This window comes from Rhinichthys klamathensis, unplaced genomic scaffold (assembly GCF_029890125.1).
Source record: "Rhinichthys klamathensis goyatoka isolate OS25496 unplaced genomic scaffold, OSU_Roscu_1.1 h1tg000271l_1, whole genome shotgun sequence".
Taxonomy (NCBI): domain Eukaryota; kingdom Metazoa; phylum Chordata; class Actinopteri; order Cypriniformes; family Leuciscidae; genus Rhinichthys; species Rhinichthys klamathensis.
The window spans coordinates 1,845,007-1,869,064 of record NW_026606791.1 but is presented as its reverse complement, the minus strand read 5'-3'; the positions used below and the strand labels follow the sequence as shown (position 1 = coordinate 1,869,064).

At 35.6% G+C, this 24,058-nt stretch overlaps 1 protein-coding gene across 1 annotated transcript in view; it reads right to left on the bottom strand.

The window, feature by feature from the left end:
• atp1a3a (ATPase Na+/K+ transporting subunit alpha 3a) overlaps nucleotides 1-24,058 on the bottom strand; it is a 33,416-nt gene that overhangs the window by 1,938 nt on the left and 7,420 nt on the right. The window contains exons 2-17 of the mRNA XM_056268304.1: nucleotides 22,071-22,187; nucleotides 21,410-21,469; nucleotides 18,616-18,819; nucleotides 17,660-17,773; nucleotides 17,000-17,134; nucleotides 15,055-15,172; nucleotides 13,130-13,398; nucleotides 9,481-9,679; nucleotides 7,934-8,178; nucleotides 6,713-6,905; nucleotides 6,209-6,521; nucleotides 3,608-3,758; nucleotides 3,318-3,486; nucleotides 2,043-2,197; nucleotides 1,788-1,911; nucleotides 1,536-1,681 (exon numbers count right to left, since the gene is read on the bottom strand). Coding sequence (XP_056124279.1) covers nucleotides 1,536-1,681; nucleotides 1,788-1,911; nucleotides 2,043-2,197; nucleotides 3,318-3,486; nucleotides 3,608-3,758; nucleotides 6,209-6,521; nucleotides 6,713-6,905; nucleotides 7,934-8,178; nucleotides 9,481-9,679; nucleotides 13,130-13,398; nucleotides 15,055-15,172; nucleotides 17,000-17,134; nucleotides 17,660-17,773; nucleotides 18,616-18,819; nucleotides 21,410-21,469; nucleotides 22,071-22,187 — 2,712 coding nt within the window. The remainder of the gene's footprint in view (nucleotides 1-1,535; nucleotides 1,682-1,787; nucleotides 1,912-2,042; nucleotides 2,198-3,317; nucleotides 3,487-3,607; nucleotides 3,759-6,208; nucleotides 6,522-6,712; nucleotides 6,906-7,933; nucleotides 8,179-9,480; nucleotides 9,680-13,129; nucleotides 13,399-15,054; nucleotides 15,173-16,999; nucleotides 17,135-17,659; nucleotides 17,774-18,615; nucleotides 18,820-21,409; nucleotides 21,470-22,070; nucleotides 22,188-24,058) is intronic.

Genomic DNA, 24,058 nt, shown 5'->3' with positions numbered 1-24,058 from the left:
TTATTCAGTAAGGTTGCATTCAAATGATCAAAAGTAACAGAAAATGCTTTCATAACATTTCAAATTTCTATTTCAAATAAATGCTGTTCTTTTGAACTTTCTATTCATCAAAGAAATCCTGAAAAAATACGTATTATAGTTTCCACGAAAATAATAAGCATTACAACTGTTTTCAACATAATAAGAAATGTTTCTTGTGCATCTAATCGGCATATTAAAATGATTTCTGAAAGATCATGTGACACGAGTCACCAAAATAAATGACATTTTTAAAATATAAGTTTTTTACTTGTAATAATATTCCACAATATTACTGTTTTACTGTATTTTTGATCAAATGAGCATAAGTAATGCTTTTAACCCTCTGGGGTTGTTCGTTTAACAGTCACACTTGGGGTGTTCGGGCAGGATTCATATTTAAAAAAAAAAAAAAAAATCATAATTTTTTTACTTGTTTTTTATAATATTTTTTCTTTTCTTTTTTGGTGTTTTGAGATAATTTCAAAAATAAAAATTATTTATAATTAATATTAATGCAATAATTATGACCCATTTTTTCCCCATTGAATATAATAGATTTCTTTTTTTTTTTTTTTAAAGCTGTATTTTATTTTAGAGTCAAGTCTAGGCCTCATGAAAGCAATTTTTGAAATGAGATGGATGCCGAGATGGACAAACTGAGCATTTTAAAAATTCAAAAACCATATGTAATCTGAATTTATTAGTGTGTATGTGTATAAAAGTGTGTGTGTGTGTGGATGTGTCTGTTTTGCACTCTTGATGTTTTATAGATTCACCCCTTCACTGTTGTGTGCTTTTTTTCTGGGTCGTGGCTGATTTGTAGATTGTACGCACAAAAAAACTCTGTATTTTCACATTTTTGCCAATTTCCCATTCATTTCCTATGCGGGTCCATTTGGACCCGAAGGTCCTGAGTGTTTTTTTTTACAACCACTTAGACTGTTCACATCCTGTCCCCAAATTTGTTGGGTGTTCATATACCAAGTACCAACAAAGTCACCAAATTTCGGACCATTCCGATAAAGCTATGATTAAAAAAAATTTTTTTTAAATGCTTCGGGTCCATTTGGGCCGAAGGACCCCAGAGGGTTAAAAAAACCGTATTGACACTTACCTTTTAAATGGTAGTGTACAGTATATTATTTTTGCTAGATTGTTTTAGTTGTTTGTTATCTATCGATCGGTTTTGAACTTTCCTGCATTGATGAACACTTGAGAAATATCTCTCCAAATGTTCTATAGATCAAAAATGCTTAAAATCCGCATCTTCTGTTATATTGTTTTGATTTCTTGTACTATGTCAAAAAGCAGATCATTTATAGCTAAGATGGAAGCCAATGACAAAAGACAGGCCAACACTGAAAATATGATTAATACAAAGTTTGATAAGATGCTTTTTAGAAGCATCTGCTAAATATAAATGTAAAAAAAAATGAAATGCAATTTAAGTTGCTTTGGACAAGAGTGTGTTCTATCAAATATGCACTGCATAGTTTGTGTGATCTGATGTTCACCCATTGCTGTCCGTAACTGTCCTCCAGGTCATTATTCGAGCGATCGTCCCAGTTTAGCCGGATGCCCACCAGCAGACTGGGAAGCCACCCGTTCTCAGCCAGAATCACGAAATAACTGAAAAATCCTCCCAGGGCTTGAATCATTCCTACATAGCCAGATTTAAAAAGACAGAGGATACGTCACTTTTATTCAGTTCATTTCAAGTCTAATCTCTTATAACAGAGATTTTTGTAATGTAGCAGCTCACTAACCGATCTGTCCGTAGGCGATGCTGATGAGACGCTCGTTCACCAGCTTGTCCCTGTGGGGGTTACGAGGCTGGCGCTTCATGATGTCACTCTCTGCTGCTTCATAAGCCAATGAGATTGCAGGGACCTGATATGGCATACAACAATTGGTTAATGTGTGAGTATTGGAGAAAAAAAGTGTATTGCCACTAGAAAATTACTCCAGTTTCTGTTACATCCATTATTCAAATGAAAACATTAGGTGTGTATGAGTCTCACCATGTCAGTGCCCAGGTCGATGCAGAGGATGGTGATGGTTCCGAGAGGAAGAGGAATGTTGACCAAGATGAAGAACAGGAAGGGAGTGATCTCAGGGATGTTGCTGGTCAGCGTATAGGCGATGGACTTCTTCAGGTTATCAAAGATGAGACGACCTGGAAGAGAAAAAAACACAGACCTCATTATTACCCGAGTCTTTTCTTTCATTCATCTAGACTGTTTCTGTTTTGTATTGTTTTTTCCAAACATTTTTCATGATAATTTGCTTTCACAGAAGTCCCCTGCGTTACACTTATGCTGCCTGGGAAATCTGTCAATTGTGTTTATTATATGGTTTAAATATGACCTACTTTTCTTTGTTGTTGTCGTTTTGTTTGTTGATTTTTTTATTAAAGCGTTAAAAAACACTCAAATAAAAATATGATAAATGACAATAAATAAAATATTAATTTTGATTGATTGTGATATTTTATCAATTTTTTTTATTTGAATTATCTGCATTTTAATTCAGATTTTTTACATATATTAAATATAACCATAAGTCATATGGTTTTTAAAAATACATTTTAAATGAATTAATACATATTTAAATTAAATATGACCTACTCTTTTCACTGTTGTTGTCATTTCAATTTTTTTAATTAAAGTATGCTATTAAAAACTAAGATAAAAATACGATAAAATTACAATAAATAAAATTAATAAAAATATAAAATCTGATATATTGTAACATTTTATCATATTTCTTATTTTAATTATCTTCATTTTAATTCAGATTTGTTTTACATATATTACATATAACCATAAGTCATATGGTTGTTTTTAATAAATGTTTATTTTGAATTAATTAATACATATTTCAAAAACGTTCTTCAAAACGTTCCTATCAAGAGAAGTTACTATCAAAATCAATTGTGTTTATTATCTGTTTTAAATATTACCTACTTTTTACTGTTGTTGCATTAAACTATATTATACTATACTATAATATATTTATAAATAATTATTTTATTATTTTTCTTTATTATTTCATTTTATTTATTGTTTTTCTATCATATTTGTGTTGATTTTAATGACCTGAAAATTTTATTCTGAGCTTTTAACATACATTTATACAATTTTATATTACGAATGTTAAATGTGGACGACTAGCAACCGCTTTATGGAATCTATCAGAGGCATAGATGAAAACAATCTCCTTGTATGAGTTGCCCCTGGCTTGCTCTGGATTTCTTTCAATCTTTCTCATATGCTTTGCCTCCCTCTCTCTCATACCTTCCTCAACTCCAGTAACGATGGATGCAAAGTTGTCGTCCAGCAGGATCATGTCTGCAGCCTGCTTGGAGACGTCTGAGCCCGAGATCCCCATGGCAACACCGATGTCTGCCTTCTTCAGAGCGGGGGAGTCGTTCACTCCATCACCAGTTACGGCCACAATGGCGCCCTAAAGGACACAGACACACAGAGAGTGTGTGTAGTCACTTATTTATGATTACTAATGAACAGTTTAAATGAATAGTGTTTTGGGTGAATGTGAGTGTGTGTGTGTATGTGTGTGTGTGTACCTGTCTCTGGCAGCCCTCCACGATGATGAGTTTCTGCTGGGGAGAGGTCCTGGCGAACACAATCTCTGTGTGATTCCTCAGCAGTTCATCCATCTGATCCTGCGTGAGATCCTTCAGATCTGAGCCGTGGATCACACAGGCTTTAGCATCCCTGACAACACACGCATGCAGAATACTAAATGGAAACTCGCTCTCCGGTTGTGTCAAAATCAGAAAATACAGCAATAATGAGCAATAATTATTACACAAATCAGTTTCACATTGATTATCCAGAAGTTTCAGTTCAGTTTTTTTTTTTTGGTAACACTTTAGAATAATGGTCCGTCATTAAGATGGTGACCACGTTCACACTGAGAGCCTTAGTGCTCAATTGCAGGTGAAACTCGAAATATAATGCAAAAGTTCATTTATTTCAGTAATTCAACTTAAAAGGTGAAATTAATATATTATATAGACTCATTACATGCAAAGTGAGATATTTCAAGCCTTTATTTGTCATAATTTTGATGATTATGGCTTACAGCTTATGTAAAATTAGAATATTGTAAAAAGGTTTTCATAGCTGTAAGCCATAATCATCAAAATTAGAACAAATAAAGGCTTGAAATACCTCACTTTGCATGTAATGAGTCTATATAATATATTAGTTTTACCTTTTAAGTTGAATTACTGAAATAAATTAACCTTTGCATGATATTCTAATTTTTCGAGTTTCACTTGTACTATTTAGTTCTTCAAATCAGATTTTTGCTGTTCACATTGTTGTATTAAATGTGGCCATATATGGAAGTAGCACAAAGATTCCATTCACACTGCCGTGAGAAAAACAGATCTGATTCACATACGAGCAAAAAATAAATTGGATTTGGGCCACATTTACCTGAAGTCTGAAGTAATGCAGGACTAATGAGTTGTACATTAACACTTCAGCTACTACTATAAACTAATATGGAAACAATATTAACTAATCAGCAAGTAATCGCAAAAGTAGGACTGATATATAGTTCCTATTAAGTAGTCAATAATTACTGAATGAAATTAGCCTCACACATACATTATAAAGAATTACCAATCAATTACCAATCATCACAACATTAACGTGTCTGAGACGTGAACATGGTCAAAAAAGCATCATAATTACTCGAATGTTTCTTAAACCCCTCGTCACTCTGCAGGAACTATTATTGACATGGATCATTATTTTGACAAACAATTTTAGTAGTTCTAGAAGAGTGACTAGTCTCAATCAGCTCCTAGTTCAGTATTCAGGGCACTGATCAGGGAGTCGGACATTTTTAGGACTGTCTCTATCGCGAAATCCTTCCAGTGCACTGAAACCTTTGCTCCCTAGAAAGTCCCACAATGCACCGGGAAAACCAGGGAGCATCGATGCTCACTATGTTCCCTTAACGGAAGTTCTGAAGCGCGAAACATAAATCACGTGAGCCAACTCAACTCAATACACATAATGACACGCGATAGGTGTTTTTTCAAATAAAAACAATTATTTCATTGTATTTCAGCATAAATATACATCGCTAGGCAGGTCATTTATTTTCAGCTAAAAATGCTGCACGTACACGTAACAAGCAAAGTACTGACAAATATTGTTAGAATGACATCAGTTATAAATACCAGTAGTGATGTTGTACAATGAGGATGTTGTCATGTCGCCGCAAATAGAGTCATCAGTGTTCCAATGTGTCCTTACTGTCCTTCCTTACCAGTGTGCGAATTAGTGTAAACGATATACTGATTCACGACCTAGGATGCTAGGAATCTGATTGAGACGCACTCTAGGTTTCTCCTGTATGTTTTTCCCTGCACACTCTAAAAAATGCTGGGTTGTTTCGACCCAAATTTGGGTCAAATATAGACAAAACAAAATGTTGGGTTAAAAATGTAATAAAAATGTTTACAGTTGAAAGTGAAAGTTGAAGTTGGGTTAAAATTTTAAATTACATTTTTAACCCAACATTTGGGTTTGTCCATATTTGACCCAAATTTGGGTTAAAACAACACAGCATCGTTTAGAGTGCAGGTAGATACTAAAACTGCACCATTATCGGGCAAAAGCATTTTTCTCCATTGATGGACATTCAAAAGTAGCCATCTATTCTCCTTTTGTAAAAATAATTTGCTAATATTTTGTTATATTATTGTAGATGCTTCACCACTGCCCGATTTTTGAAAGTATTATACTGTAGATGTCCTTGGTTGAAACCAGCATGATGCAATTTAGCCAAACAACATCCTTTGTCATTCCTAGAAACAATATTCCTATCAAGCATTCATAAACCAAATCCTAACCCTAGCCTACTTCAAGAAGCATACGATTGGTGGAAATGAACGCTGTTCAAACATAATCCCAACCTTGTAATCTGATCAGATGATAGGAAAGTATGTTGATCCAGGAACATGTCCTTGGGAAAATCATGAACGTTTAGCACAGGCCTCCCTAAATGTGTTTTTTTTCTTCCTTTTTTGAGATTTTTATCCATAGAATAGTTAAGTGTTTACAGAAAATTATGGGAAGAAACAGGCAAAATGGGATCGTGGAGTTGAATTTTTTGAAGTTTTCTGTGTGTTTTAATACTCTACCTGGGGTTGACCTGGCTGACAGGAATATTAAGCCGAGCGGCGATGTCCTCCACGGTTTCGTTACCCTCAGAGATGATACCGACACCTTTAGCAATGGCCTTGGCCGTGATTGGATGGTCACCGGTCACCATGATGACTTTGATACCAGCTGAGCGGCATTTGCCCACAGCGTCCGGGACGGCAGCTCGGGGAGGGTCAATCATGGATATCAGACCCACAAAGCACAGTTTGTCAGTCTGGAAGTTGATGTCGTCGGTGTCAAAGGCAAATCCTTTGGGGTACTTGTCCTCGGGCAGGAACACGTGGCAGAAACCTGAATGGAAGTAGGGAAAAAAAAAGAGAATCAATCAGAATGGATTTATTTCACAGTTTTGAGGAGCCAATGTTTTGGATTTCTATTCATATTTGTGCCTTTTTAAAATGATTTTGTCAAGTTTTTTTGTGTGTGTCGGGATAGTGGAGCGGTAACAGGAAACAAAAGTGTCTTTTATTTCTATTTCTCACCAAGCACTCTTTCTCCCAGCCCTCCGAGTTCCAGGTAGGCGTTCTGGAAGGCCTCCTTCAGTTCCTCATCCATGGGCTGCTCTTTCCCCTGAATGAGGATGTTGGAGCAACGGTCCAGGATGCGCTCTGGCGCCCCCTTCATCACCAGCAGGTAGTGGCTATCGGTACCCTCATCCGACTCGTGCACTGACAGCTGATGGGAAACACATGAGAATGAGTGTTAATCAGAACTGAATAAAGTGCTGAATGTGAATGAAGATCATGTTTAACTATCCCTAAGAATTAAAGTAAAAAATCTTAGAAAAATGGCACTGTCTAATGATGAACTAAACAAATCTATAGTTATCTATAAACAAAATCATTCTTAATTTATTTTTAATAAATTATAATTAAAAGGATAATCTTTAGCATTGATGAAATATAAAATATATTAATATTTAATACATTTTTTCTTCTCTCTTATCTTATTCTCTCTTTATTTGTTTTATTATTAGTTGAAATGAAATATGTTTGGTTATAAAGTGTCATGTGTTCTGTGATGTGACATACTATAATCCATCTAAAACTATTTTAAACAATATTTTGCTAATTTTTTATTATTATGCACGCAGCTTCAAAAGAATATATTAATGACTATAGTAACTGAGAGACTACACATCATATTTGCAATTAAGAAACATTAATATTATAAGACAACAATAATAATTTAAATATATAAAAAATATCAATCTATCTAAAAATAATAAAAAAATAGAGAAAAAAAGAGAAACTACATGGAATATTTGTAATAGAAAAACACTTAATTGCAGGACCATTTGACACGAACTTATGAAAGTAAAAAAGTTTTAAAAAATGGTGATAAACTTAATATAAATGGTGACAGAACCTGCAATATACACTTTCCTTACACATACGAATACATTTTAACATAAAATCTTGGCGTTAATAAAAAAAAGGGGCCTGGACATGGACAAGTCAACCATCCATTTTGCAATTAAAGTAAAAATAATATCATACTGTTTAATATTGGTTTGAGTTGCACAATATTTACCTGGAATAATAATAATAATAATAACTATGAAATGTTCTTACACCAAACTTACATTTTTTACATTTTATTTTGCACCGACAGTAAAAATACAATATGTTGACTGAATGTTAACCAAGTTAATGGATGCAGGACTTACAATTACTTTATAAATCCAGTCACAGAAAACAAACCTGGTATTTGTTGGTGGAGTTGAAGGGAATTTCAGCCACTTTTTTGTTCTTTTCCCTCATGGCTTTGACGGACCCACAGGAGAGCTCGATGCACTTGAGAAGAGCCGACTCCGAGGCGTCTCCTGCAACGTCACGCTTCAGGATTGGCAGAGAATCCTGTCCCGCCTTAAACACAGCTCTGTTACAGAGCGCTGCCACACGGGCCAGAGCCAACCACGTCCCAGAGCTCTTATCAAAGGACGCACCTAGAAGAGATCACACACGGGATCAACACAGTATCTATCTATCTATCTATCTATCTATCTATCTATCTATCTATCTATCTATCTATCTATCTATCTATCTATCTATCTATCTATCTATCTATCTATCTATCTATCTATCTATCTATCTATCTATCTATGTTTTTTCAAATGTTTTTGAAAGAATTGCTCACCAAAGCTTTTTTATTTAATCAAAACTACAGTAGCACAATACAGTAATAAAAACAGTAATATTGTGAAGTATTATTAAAATAACTCTTTTCTTTTTTTCAAATTCCATTTTCAAATTATTTATTCCTTTGACAGCAAATCTGAATTTTCAGCATCATTACACCAGTCTTCAGTGTCACATGATCCTTCAGAAATCATTCTAATATGCTGATTTAATGATCAAGAAACATTTCTTATTATTATCAATGTTAAAAACAGTTCTGCTGCTTATTATTTTGTGGAAATCAGTGATATTTTAGTATCATTGAGATACTATTATAATTTGGGTTCATTTTTATTTATCTGTTTTTCGTTTGAATTTTAGTTAGGTTTTAGCGATTTTGTTGTATGAAGTCTATATAGTTTTTATCATTTCTTATTTCAGTTTTGGTTTTAGTTAAGTTAAATGAAATGAAAATGAGAAATGTTGCAACTAGTGAGTTGGCAGCAAATACATTTTTTATTTTTTTTATTTGATCTGAACGTTTATTGTATTTCAAGTAACGAAAACATCATTGAATGATTTTAGTTTAAGTTAAAGTGATACTCCACCCAAAAATTAAAATTCTCTCATCATTTACTCACCCTCAAGTTGTTGCAACCCTGTATGAGTTTCTTTCTTCTGCTGAACACAAAGGAAGATATTTTGAAGAACGATTGGAACTTTGGCACCATTGACTTCCATAGTATTTTTTTCTACTATGGAAGTCAATGGTGCCAAACAACCGTTTGGTTCAGCAGAAGAAAGAAACTCATACAGGATTGCAACAACTTGAGGGTGAGTAAATGATGACAGAATTTTCATTTCGGGTGGAGTATCCCTTTAAATATAATATGAAAACCATCATACGTTTGTTTCTGGGTTCTTTGACAAACACAAAGAACAGCTTTTATTTGAAACAGAGATCTTTTGTAACATTATAAATGTCTGTCCAGTCACTTTTAAATTAATTTAACACATCCCTGCTCATTTATTTCCAAACTAAATCTTACAGACCCCAAACTTTTGAATGGTAAGATCTATCTACACCCAGAACCCCCAGGCAACCACCTAGCCTTCCTCTCGCAGCTCACCAGACTGATCTTCAGTGGTGTCGGCCTCGTGGATCTGATTGTCGAACCACATGTGGGCGACAGTCATGCGGTTCTGCGTCAGGGTGCCGGTTTTATCAGAGCAGATGGTGGAGGTGGATCCCAGAGTCTCCACAGCCTCCAGATTCTTCACCAGGCAGTTCTTACGGGCCATGCGCTTGGCCGTGAGGGTCAGACACACCTGAGACACGGAAACAGAAAGATAGAACGAGAGGAACGGAAACAGACGACCAGAAAAACAGAACAAAAGGAAGAGTGGTTGAGGCAGAAGTTAAAAGGAAAAGGAGGTGGAGAGAAAGAGAACCAAACAGAATTTCAGTGATATTACATATTTCACATGGTGGCACAATGCAACATCGTGCAGTAATAGAACAGTGTTAAATCAAAGCGAAGCACAGCACAGATAGAGAAAGCAGAGTGGTCAGAAACATACTCTACGCGATTGTCTAGCTTTTGTTATTGACGTCAAATGATGAGCGGATATCGAATATCTAAATCTAAGGAATATTGGCACAAATTCATCTGTTACTTGGTTGGAGCCAGTCAAATTAGACAAATGCTAACATGAACAGGAGTGACATGCCCTCATCATCCAAAGCCAATTTTTTTTTTTTTAAAGACAAGAAAAAATAACCCAATCCTTATTGATAATAAAGGGTTCACTTGCAGTGAGCAGACCACAGTTTATTTTCAATTTATTAACAATTTAATAAATTAACAATTGTCTGCCAGGGAACATGCAAAATGAGGAAACTGTATTTTTTGTCTTTTAGACTATGATCTGACCTGTGACAGATGAGCTTGGTTCTAGTTCTACTATAATCAGATTCAAAGAAAATGGAGTGTGTAAATTGATATACAAAATCAATCAAAATGTAATTTTGTGATGCATTTGACAAAGCTTTGCACCAAAAATCAAGATACATGTACATGTTATACAAGTTATATAGGGCAACACAACTGTTTTCAACATTGAAATGTTTCTTGAGCATCAAATCAGAATATTAGAATGATTTCTGAAGGATCATGTGACACTGAAGACTGGAGTAATGTTTTAAATTCAGCTTTTTCAAGTTTGGGGTCAGTGAGAATTTTATTTTTATTTTTTGGAGGAAAGAAATCAATACTTTTATTTATCAAGGAATAATTAATTTGATCGAAAGTGACAGTAAAGACATTTATAATGTTACAAAAGTCTTTTGAACTTCCTATTCATCAAAGAATCCTAAAAAAAAAAAAAAAAAAACTGTACAACTGACAGACCAACAACTGTTTCAACATTGATAGTAATAATAAATGTTTCTTGAGCATCAAATCCTCATATTATACTGATTTGTGAAGGATCATTTGACACTGAAGACACTGACACTGGTGATGCTGAAAATTCAGCTTTGATCACAGGAATAAATTACACTTTACTATATATTCACACAGAAAACAGCTGATTTACACTGGAATAATATTTAATACTATAACTGATTTTTGTTGTATTTTTAATCAAATAAGCGCAGCCATGGTTAGCAGAAGAGAATTCTTTTAAAAGTATTTAAAATCGTACCGACCCCAAACATTTGAACGGTAGTGTATATAAAAATAGAAAACAATTTTAGGCTGTAATACTATTTCACAATATTAAGGTTTAACATTTAAAAAATCTACAAGAAAAATCCAGGTAGTGGAGATAAGCATGCAAATTCTTCCTTATGGACATAAAGGGCCAGATTTATTAAACAGGTTAAATTAGCGCGAGAGCGCAATCCCATAAAAGAGGGTTTGTGCTGGAGCAAGCTGTTAGTAAATCTGACCCAAAATAGCAATAATAAAAAAAAACGATTAATTTAATGTTCCTTTTTTTCCCATGAAATAAAAAGATGCATTTTAATGCTGACGAATAATTATCATTTTCTCTAAAAATATAGTTTATGATATATAATGAATATTAATTTGCCAGGTTGGTACAGTCAAAAGAATAAAATAAATATATATCATTAATGCAAAAAATACAAACGTCCTCAGTGTCGGTGTAGGGAATCTATAGCCAATGCATATTTGCGTTAGATTAAAAACATTGCACATTTTGGAAGGCAAAGATGCACGAAGCGGAGTGTGACGTCTGCGTAGGGTATGTTTCAGGCCTACAGTAGTTGTGTACCGCAGCCAGAGGCACAGGCCAACCTCAATGCACAGCTGAGCACAGCGTCTCAGAGTGGCAGGCTCTATGTGGCAGCCACTAGCTTTCACAGGCAACTAGAGATACCACAGAGCAATACTTTTCAGATTTTCATATTGACCTATAGGCTTTCAACAGTGAGAGTCTGCAAAAGAACACAGGAAAGAAACAGACAGAGAGAGAAACAGCGATAGAGTCACAAAGAGTCACAGATATGAAGGATTAAAGAGAGGGAATACAGTTCAAGAACACACACTGTGAAATGGACGAGATGCCACAACACTTCACTAACACAGTAAAGAGTTACACTGGAGAAGAAAAGAAATTAACCAGACACGCAAACAGATGGAACTAAAGGAATAATGTAGAAATTAACAGACAGACAACAAATACACAGATTAAATTGTCCAAATATAATCTCATGGAATTTTTCGGAATGGCACACTATTAATATTTGAACTAGAGAACTGAACCCTGTAACCTGTCCCGACCTAACTAGTACTGTAAAATTATAAGAATGAAACTATATGAACCAAAATTGACTTACTATTTTTTGTGTATACTGTTGAACATGCATGTAGTCAACAAAGCACACTTCATGGGATACTGTATCCCACAATGTGCTCCATTTATTTTCTACTGTGATGTAAAGCGAAATATCAAACATGTATTTGCGTAAACTTTTTACTTTTCCGACTAATTATTTGTTTGCGCTGCCAGTATTTTTCATATTTTTTACATAAAATATACTACTGTTAAAAAGTTTGGGATCGATTTTTAATGCTCTTTAATTTAATTCTCATATGCTCACCAAACCTGCATTTGAAATATTATGAAAAGAACAGTTTTTTAAAATGCGGCAAAGCTGAATTTCAGCATCATTACTCAACATGATCACATGATCCTTTGATTTGCTGCTCAAGAAACACTTCTTATTATTATCAATGTTCAAAACAGTTGTGCTGCTTCATATTTTTGTGTAAACCAGAATATCGTTTTCTGTCATTTTTGATTAATAGACATTTTTGTAACATTTTAAATATCTGCACTGTCACTTTTTATTTTATTTAATGCATCCTTGATGAATAAAAGTTTAAATTTCTTTTCAAAAACAATTTTACTTACCCCAAACTTTTGAATGGTACTACATACAAGTTTATTTACTGACTTATTAGATGACACTTGATAAATTAATTATGCAAATGTGTGAATACAATGTAGCACACTACTGTGTGAAATGTTTGCACTGTTTCATATAATATTTCACATACTCACTAGGCGATATGTACATACTGTGCAGTACGTTAGTATTCCATTCCGAACAAAGCCATGAACAAAAAATACCAAACCAAAGAAGATGACAAACACACATTCATTATACTGAAAAATGTTAGTGTCACAGAAAGACATTTAAACACTGGCATAGACATCAGGACACAGAATAAAAGCAGCGATCCTCACAGTGACGGTGGCCAGCAGACCCTCGGGCACGTTGGCGACGATGATTCCGATGAGGAAGATGACGGCCTCTAACCAGCTGTAGCCCAGGATGATTGACAGGATAAAGAAGCTCACGCCCAGGAAGACGGCCACGCCGGTGATAATTTGGATGAAGTGCTCGATCTCCTTGGCGATGGGGGTCTTTCCGGTCTCCAGGCCGGAGGTCAGAGTAGCAATGCGGCCCATGACAGTGCGGTCACCGGTGCAGACCACAATACCACGAGCGGTTCCTGACAGAGGAGAGAAAACAGCGGCTTTTAATGGGTCGTTCTGGCCCGTGACCCAATCAACCTGTCATTTATTTTGTTATAATGATCATCTGACATTATTCCATGGCTACTTACCAAATATATGAGTGAAAAAGTTTTAAACCAAAACTGATTTGGTTTGAAATTATTCGAATTACGTGAGAAGAAAGAGAGTGTAGAGTGATAAAATATGTGGCCACTGAATACCATGATTGACCAATCAGAATCAAGTATTCCAGACCACCGGTTATATTGTTGTATTGTGTAGTAGTATTGCTAGTTACACATAAATTATACCATTCTTAGTTAGTTTGGCACTTATTTTTTGCCTTATTACATATTATATATAATAAATACACCACCGTTTAAAAGTATTGGGTTAGTGAGATGTTTATATATATATATATATATATATATAAATGTGTGTGTGTGTGTGTGTTTGAAAGACGTCTCTTGAAGGCTGCATTTATTTGATTAAAATACAGTAAAAACTGTACTATTGTGAAATATTATTACAATAAAAAATAACAATGTTCAGCATCATTACTCGTCATTACAGTCTTCAGTGTCACATGATCCTTGAGAAATCATTCTAATATACTGATTTGCTGCTCAAGAAACATTTATTATTATTATCAATGTTGAAAACAGTTGTGCTGCTTCATATTTTTGTGGAAACCATGATACTTTTATTTGTATGACACATTATAAATGTCTTTACTGTTACTTTTGATCAATTGAATGCGTTCTTGCTGAATAAGATTATTGTTAAAAAACAAAAAACTGTTGAACGGGTGTTGAACAAATAAATCTCTTTAATAAAAAAATGAAATAATTAAGAAATTAATATGTCTCATATTAGCATTTATCTTATTTTGTCTTTTTAAATCTCGGACCACTGGAAAAAAATATCCAGTATGACATTGATTTGATGTCTTGTTTTTTCACGAGTTCTGTGCAAAATTCTAGAAAGCTCAGAATCATGCTGTGTAATCCTCTAATCCACCACATGGTGGCAGGAGAGTGTGACCCTGGAGCTGAGCCTGAACATCATGAGATCACGAAACACACTGAGCACCGAACATATGCAACATCTCCTGACCTATCAAAACAACAGCATTACACAACTCACTCAACTCTCTCATCTCATTTCTTTAATTAAAGCAGCTGGATTTGTTATAAGTAATATTCATCATCATTCTGAAGGTGTAAACCTGTGAAGCAAGTGATGAAAATGTCTTTAGCTCCTGCAATATTATTCATTTATTCGGTTGAATCTGAATTGATTAGTGTCTTACCATCAAAACGAAGCCAAAAGCGTGATATAGAAAGAGAAATGTGTGGAAAAACAGAGTGAAAAACAAGAGTGTGTAAGCAACCGCGTGGGAAGTTGACGAGTGGCGAGACGGGGAGAGAAAGTGAGAGGTTGTTGTCATGACAACATCTTTCCTCTACGGCTGGTCTTGGCAAAGATGACCAGGGGGAAAAAATGAAGAGATGGGAAAAAGAGTGCAATGAAAAAGCAAAGATCGATTGGAGAAGATGAGTTCATAAAGAACAGGAAATGAAATAATAGAGTGAGAGAGACACCATGGGGGAGAAAATGGAGCAGTGAAGCAGCTGCTATGGCAACCGTACCCTCAACACAGTTGGTGGAGAAGAAGGCGATGTTACGGGTTTCCAGAGGGTTATCATGGGTGCAGTCAGGTGACCTGGTCTGGGGCTCTGATTCGCCGGTAAGGGAGGAGTTGTCAACCTGAAGAATTAATATATATATACATGTATATATAAATAACAAACTTTTGTTTGCTTGATAAAGCCTTGTCTGAAAGTGTTTTAAAATATTGAAGATTGAAGGTTCTACAGGCTAGACAGATAGACACTGATAGATAGATAGATAGATAGATAGATAGATAGATAGATAGATAGATAGACACAGATAGATAGATAGATAGATAGATAGATAGATAGATAGATAGATAGATAGACACAGATAGATAGATAGATAGATAGACACAGATAGATAGATAGATAGATAGATAGATAGATAGATAGATAGACATAGATAAATAGATAGATAGATAGACACAGATAGATAGATAGATAGATAGATAGATAGATAGATAGATAGATAGATAGATAGATAGATATACAGATTAGATGGATAGATAGATAGATAGATATACAGATTAGATAGATAGTTAGATATACAGATTAGATAGATAGATAGATATACAGATTAGATAGATAGATAGATATACAGATTAGATAGATAGATAGATATACAGATTAGATAGATAGATAGATATACAGATTAGATAGATAGATAGATATATAGATTAGATAGATAGATAGATATACAGATTAGATAGATAGATAGATAGATAGATAGATATACAGATTAGATAGATAGATAGATATACAGATTAGATAGATAGATAGATATACAGATTAGATAGATAGATAGATAGATAGATAGACACAGATAGATAGATAGATAGATAGATAGATAGACACAGACAGATAGATAGATAGATAGATATAGATATACAGATTAGATAGATAGATAGATAGATATACAGATTAGATAGATAGATAGATAGATAGATAGATATACAGATTAGATAGATAGATAGATAGATAGATAGATAGATAAACAAATTAGATAGATAGATAGATAGATAGATAGATAGATAGATAGATATACAGATTAGATAGATACATAGATAGATAGATAGATAGATAGATAGATAGATAGATAGATATACAGATTAGATAGATATACAGATTAGATAGACAGATAGATAGACACAGATAGATAGATAGATAAATAGATAGTTGGATAGTTAGATAGATAGATAGATAGATAGATAGATAGATAGACACAGATAGATAGATATAGATAGATAGACACAGATAGATAGATAGATAGACACAGACAGATAGATAGATAGATAGATAGACAGATAGATAGATAGACAGATAGACAGATAGATAGATAGATAGATAGATAGATAGATAGATAGATAGATAGATAGATAGATAGATAGATAGATAGACAGACAGATAGATAGATAGATAGATAGATAGCTGGATAGATAGATAGATAGATAGACAGATAGACAGATAGATAGATAGATAGATAGATAGATAGATAGATAGATAGATAGATAGACAGATAGACACTGATAGATAGATAGATAGACAGATAGATAGATAGATAGATAGATAGATAGATAGATAGATATAGATAGATAGATAGATAGATAGATAGATAGATAGATAGATAGATAGATAGATAGATAGATAGATAGATAGATAGATAGATAGATAGATAGATAGATAGATAGATAGAATTTTGATGTAAATGATGTGAATTTAAGACCACTGGCCACTATATTTTTACAACCAGATTCCAGAACATAACATTTATATTTATATTAACTATTAATGCAGTATACATACATCTCTGAATACAGTATATCCCACAATATCTCTACTGTAGACTACATACAGGTGCACGAGAAAGATTTCAAGTGTTCATATCATAGTAAATATTTCCATCCATGTTTTATCCAGGTACCTTGCAGCCGTGAGCAGAGATGATCCTGAGATCAGCAGGAATCCTGTCTCCTCCCTTCACCTCCACCAGATCACCGGCCACAACCTCCTCAGCGTTAATCTGGAGCTTCTCACCTTCACGGATCACTAAAGCTTGCTGTGGACGACACACACACACACGCGCACACACACGTACGCACGCACGCACGCACATACACACGCGCACACACACACGCGCACACACACACACACACACACACAAACACACGCACACACAAACACACGCGCGTGCACACGCACACACACACACGCGCACACGCACACACACACAAACACACGCGCGCACACGCACACACACAAACACACACACATCAATTTCAACCTCTAATGACTCTAAGGCCAAAGGAGAGATTAGAAGAGCATTAATACAGTCTAGAGGATTCAGAGACTCTGCGGAGGGATATAATAATTAGGATTATGACCAGAGAGGCAAACAGGGGATTATTAAGATTATTGGACTACAGTATATTGGTTATTTGAGTATTGCTCCTCGCTCTCCTTTTGATCCACCCAGACTGTTATTTTCGAGTTGAGAAGCACAACTAGAAATATGCAATGTGAAGGTTGGCACTTTTGAATTATAATTTGGATAAAGGCTGTTGGAGGAAGTGATCTTGTGTACCTGGGGGACCATGTTTTTGAAAGACTCCATGATCTTGGAGCTCTTGGCCTCCTGGAAGTAGGAGAAGCAGCCGGTGATGATGACCACAGCAGACAGAACGATCCCCAGATACAACTGCAGAGCAGAGGACAGGTTATCAAACTAGACAATCTCACTAGCCTTGATTTCTCTGATCCACCTGGTGACAAACCCAAATGGAATAATAATAATCTTAGTTTCGTTTTTGTTTTGTTATCATAAGATTTGCGGACATCACTGGGTTTTAATTTGAGGTATAAAAACCTGACGATACCACATATTGAAACATAATAATATATTTATTCATAGAAATTAAGAAAATGACAGGCAATTTATTTTATAAGTCAATAAAGTGTATGCTAAATGAATAAATGTAATGTAAATGTAGTAATGAAACAAACTATGTAGTAGTAGTAGTAATGACCCCAAACGTTTGAAAGTTAGTGTACAGTACATATTTCTTGGAGTAAAAAAAAAAAAAGAAAAATCGCCAGAATATATGAATAGTTTTGAAAAGCTGTCAAAGGAGAAAGATGCATTTTGGTCATGCTAATGGACCAATCTAACCAGTAAAAACGTAACCTCTTTACAAAGTGAAAGAATTAATTTACTGAAATTAAAATGCGAGTAGGTCAGTATTACTTCTCGTTTTATTCTCAACTCGACCTATTCAAAATGTTTTCTGCCGCCCATGACATTTCTCCAAGCAAAATATACTATAAAAATGAATATATCACTTTTAATATTGGTGCACTGCCTGGATCTCACAGCATCAAATATGGAATACTTAACACAAATAACACACTACCCAGATTACAAACAAAAGTCAAGCTACTGAATAGGATAACCATGTGTCACAAACATGGACTTATCTACTTGCAATACAACTGTGTTGAATTTGTGCGGCGTTCTAATGAGGCGTGTGTGTGAGTTCTCACGTTGTCTCCCGCAGGCTCGTCCTCCGTGGCGGCCTGGATGGCGTAGGCCAGGAAACAGAGGATGGCTCCGATCCACAGCAGGATGGAGAAGCCTCCGAAGAGCTGTCGGCAGAATTTGACCCACTCTGGGGTGGTGGGGGGTGGGGTGAGAGCGTTGGGACCATCACGAGTGAGGTACTCCGCCGCCTTAGCGTTAGTCAGACCCTTCAGGGGACAAGAGAGTGTGAGAAGAAATCTGATTCAGGAGTTCACATCAAACACTACTGCTCTGCCACTAGGGGGCGATGGAGGCCGTGTGGCTAAGATTTGTTGAGATCACAGTTCCTGCTCTAAAAAAGTAGTGCTTTAGACAAGCTCATCATGGTTTACTTTTAAGCTGCTTTGGATGAGGAGAATATGTTTGTATAGTATACGTGTGTTTTTTATGGCTCATATGGTATGATATAGGAGGATATGGAAGTCATACTCGAGAAAGAAAAAAACACCTGTTTTATTTAGAGGACTAAACTGTGCAAATATACACAATTTGGTGCACTTGATGATCTTTATATGGCCAAAAAGATTCAATTCGGTTGCTTGTAATGCAAACAGTATTTCAGACAACATAAAACGCATATAAATATCACTCTATATCATCCAATGAGTAAGATGATATTTACTTTCTTTCATTATCAAAGCTCTGTGGTTTTTATTGTGGGGGCAAAACAATACAATGAAATTATAATTGAGAGAAATAAATAAAAATAAATATTCCTCTGAAGCCTGATGTTTGATACTCACATTTATATGTTTTTTCTCTAAAAAAATAATGTCTGGGTAATCAACTAAACCTAGGTTGCTTCAGTCTAGAAACTGTTCATCTTAAAAAATATTTCAAACAATATAAAAGTTATTCTTATGTTTGCTTGATCATGTTGGTAAGCTTTATAGGGTTAATAGAAGCTATATGTTTTGCAGTACATAGTGAAAGTATGACTGCGTTTCAGTGTCACGTTCAAATAAAAAAACAATTCTGAGAATAAAACTGTCTCATTACAATAATAAATAAAAAATGTGATAATACAGACATAATGTTACAAGATTAAAGGGAGTATGGACTAGGGATGGGTATCGAGTTCGATACTTTTTAGGCACCGACCGAACTGCCTCGATACCATCAAGTATCAAAAAACCAGTGAGCCAATAATTATGAAGCATGATTGGCTGTGGCAAGGCATCTAGTTTACGCCGGTTACGCCCAAAAACGGGGCTCACACGTGAGGCTGTAGTGTGTAAGCAGCATCCCAACCCCCATAGATGGAAAACATGTGGAAAAAATCAAAAGGCTGCTTGCCTCACAGACATGAGAAATAGGCATATAGAAAGCTTGAAATGTCTACTTTTCAACGAACCAATTCAAATCGAAAACAAATACTCTGATTATGTAATCCAAATGAAAGGTGCATTTTTCTCTATAGGCGCGTGCGCGTTCACTATACTGCGGAGATGATGAGTCAGAAACGTCAACTTCATCTTTGCAGCCAACACTGACTCAGAAAACACTAGTTTATTAATAAACAATTAAAAGGTCTCTTTGCTATTTTTTCCCAACACAATCATTAGGCTACATTTGCCAGTGCTTTGCGGCAAGCTTTATGCAAGCGCTTGAGCGTGAGGCATATATTCCGCCCCCCAGTGGCCTATATGTGTCATTGAGTCTGTAATAAAAGTCAACAAACTGAAAAAAGGAAGGAAATATGTAATGTAATCTCGTTAAAACGGATTTCATAAAATTGGTATCGAAAAAGTATAGTTAAGAAACTGGTATCGAAGTCATGGTATCGGTATCGATGGTGAAATTTTTGAAAGATACTCAGCCCTATTCGGGACAGTTCACTCAATAACGTTTTAAAACAAAATGGGTTCAAAATACAAAACAGATGGCATTTACTTGCATTTACTTTTTTTTTTTGGCGTTCCATATAAGCAAGAAAGTCATCCCAAAAACCAGGAAGCAGACGATGTAACGTTATGTGAATAAAGTATAATGTTTGGAGAAAAAATTTAAAAATCACTATAATAACAGGAATAGAGTGCCACAGCAGCCTCATCTATGAGGAAATGAAGGATTTAGTTCAATTATACTTGCATAAGATTCACCAAGAAAGAAATCCTTGGTCTTTTGAGGCATCAGCATGGATTTTGAGGCATTATCTTTAGTATCCGGACACATCAGCAGTTATGAAGGAAATTGAATTCATTCAGGAGAAAGAACAAGACAGACATTCAGGAAATTGCCTCTTTTCTGCAAATCTCAAATAACAAGCAGTGGTCGACTCCACTTCACTTTAATGTTTCTTTCCTTATGATTCTCATAATATTGCTAATTTAATACTCATAATACTATAACATCGTTCTCATAATTTTAACTTTATTCCCAAAATATTATTACTTTAATCCAGTGGTTCTCAGTGTGGCGCGCACAGGTTCCGGCGAGAAGACGTGCAAGAAGCTGAGATCGCCAGATTTTTTTAAAGGTTTAAAGAGGGGGAGACCAAAAAAGTTCGACAACCACTGCTTTAATCTAAAAATTTTACTGTTTAATCTAAAGTCTTTATTCTCAAAACTATACCTTTATTCTAGTAAAAAGCCTATTATTAAATTATTCTCAAAACTTTACTATTGTAATACTATTTTTGGATTTTCACATTTATTTGAATGTTTCTCTTCAATGCTATCGTATGAAACAGCTGTCTTATTTCATGATTTATTTTTAAAATGTATGAAATGTTCACTGCTGATGTGAGAAACTCACCTGTACAATGTCAGTGTTGAACTTCCGGCATACTTCTTCAATTGACATCTTATGCTCTGTCTGAGGAATCACAAAAAAAGAGTCTAAAACTGCACAAAGAAAGGATGAATTGCTTTATAGAGTGCAACTGACCACACAGTTTAAATCACAACCTTGCTACATTTGTTTCAAGGCAAAGTACTATTTGAAAATCAATACAATATGGTGTACTTAAATTTCTGTATGAGGCAGGCCCGGTTCTAAAGGGGTGCTAGAGGTTGCTAAGCACCCTCAGTTGATAGTAATAATATATTGGCGGAACAGATTTGGCAAAGGCTCCAGTGCATGTTGGTGTTTGCGCTCTGGAGAACATCAAATATCTATTTACAATGTGTTTTTGCAGCGGTCTGCAATGTAGCCAATCACAGATGTAGTTGTTGATCTCTTGAACACAAAGGCCAATCAGAGGTGTTTAAGTTCAGAATCCACTCACTGCTCAAAACGCCAGAGTATTTATTCAGTGCTGAGTTATGCAGGTTTGCAAAACCTCTCATTAACTAAAAAAGTGTAGACATGATGTAAGAGGTTTGTTGTGAATATATATGTTTGAAATTTTTTGCAAAATATTCATATACAGTACATACAAGAATATGATTTTTATTTATATGTGGATGTGTCTTACCAGTGGCACTTCTTTCTTCAGGTCATCCAGGTCTTTCCCTCCCTTTCCCTTCTTGGGGGACTCCTTCTCATCTTTGTCCTGCGTGGTCGCCACGCGGTAGCTGTCCGACCGTCCATACTGCAGGGAAAACATTTCCCGTTTAGATCAGCTACATAATTACACCTCGAATAAAGCCAGCTTACACTGGAAGTCAAAGCAATAACTATCCTTTTTATTTCTACCACATAAGCCAGGCTGTACGAATATGCATAAATATAAAATGCAAACTGCAAACTGAGAATATTACGCAAACCTGCGAGAATGAAATGAGCTAAATTGCACAAATATACTTTATGTATTTAATCTCACTTTATTAACCAATGTCTTTGCTGCTGACCTTCGATGATCCAATTCAACCATATTAAGCAAAAACGACTTTAGATAAGGTTGTTCTTCTGTAATCCAGAATGGCAGCAGAGCTGAAAGGTTTGCTTGAGGTGCGCCCTCTACTGAACAGGCATGACTTTGCATTTCCTTCAGCCTGAGGCTTATTCATTTCATTTTTGGTGTGAAAGATATGGAAGCTTATTTCCGCCACAGAATAAAAATAAAAAAGGTCATTTTTTATCTCGCAAATCCAACTTTTTTCTCAGAATTGCGTGATATAAATTTGCAATTGCGAGTTATAAAGTCAGATTTGTAAGATTGAGGGCCCTATTTTAACGATCTAAAACGCAAGTGTCAAACACAAAGCGCAAGTAACTTTGTGGGCGGATCCCGGCGCTGTTGCTATTTTCCCGGCGGGATAAATGACTCTTGCGCTCGACGCAAATCTAAAAGGGGTTGGTCTGAAGTAGCTTCATTATTCATAGGTGTGGTTTGGGCGTAACGGGAAACAAACCAATAAGAGCGTCATATCACATTCCCTTTAAGAGCATGATGAATGAGGTGCGCTTGTTCCATGGCGCAATACTATTATAACGGCGCATTTACCAGGTGCGCTTCAGAATCGGTTCACAGCCGAGGAGATCGATGTTCTCGTCAGGGCCGTAAAAGAAAGAGAAGTGACATTGGGGATGGGACAAACCCACCCAAATTAGCTTCGGTTAAACATGCATATAATAATTTGGGTAAATGTGTAAGCTTTATGCCTATCTTTCCCATCGTCATGGACACAACAATGATTTCCCTCGTGTTTTAATATTTTTCCTTATAATAATGTATCATTTGCAAAAAGTCAAATGCATCTGTGTAGATGAGAGAATCATCTACAGTGTATGCGCGTTGTTCACACTCTGTATTATGGCCAAGCATGCGCGCTTAAAATAGCATCTGAATGTACGCGCAACGCGCCACTGACTTTAGACTAGGTTTTTTCTGGTCAGTGGCGCAATTGTTTTCTGGAACTGCAAAATAGCACCAGGGATTGTTTGCGCTGGAACACGCCTCCTTTTTCCCGCTGAACCGCCCAGGGAGCGCAAGTTCATTCCCTAGTTTGCCGGTGTGCGTCTGTGGAGGGAAAAGTCCGCTTTGCACGGGTGCAAAATACGAATGATACATGCGTCGGTGTACAAAGTCAATTGCGCTGGGTGCAAGATAGGGCCCATAAACTCACAATTCTGAGAAATAAAGTCACACTTGTTGTGTGTTTATTTGGTTATTGAGAGGAAATGTTTACATATACTCAGCAGTGTGGGCAGTGTCAGGATGTTCGCAAACGGGATACCACTGTCATGAATTTCAAACTTTTTACCCCTAAGCGAAGAACGAAAAAGAACTTCGCCGTGAGTATATCGGGCCCTTTACTGACTCGAGGGCGGAACAACCTGTCACTCACATCAGATCGACCAATAGCAAAACACAACCATCCAATCGATTTCTGACGGACAAAAAATAAAGACCCGCGCTACACTTTTTCCTTATTCGGGAAGCCATTTCTTTTGGATCATAATAGGGAAGAAAAGACTATCACAACTTCGTTCCTTGCCAAATTTGCATGCACTGCGAGA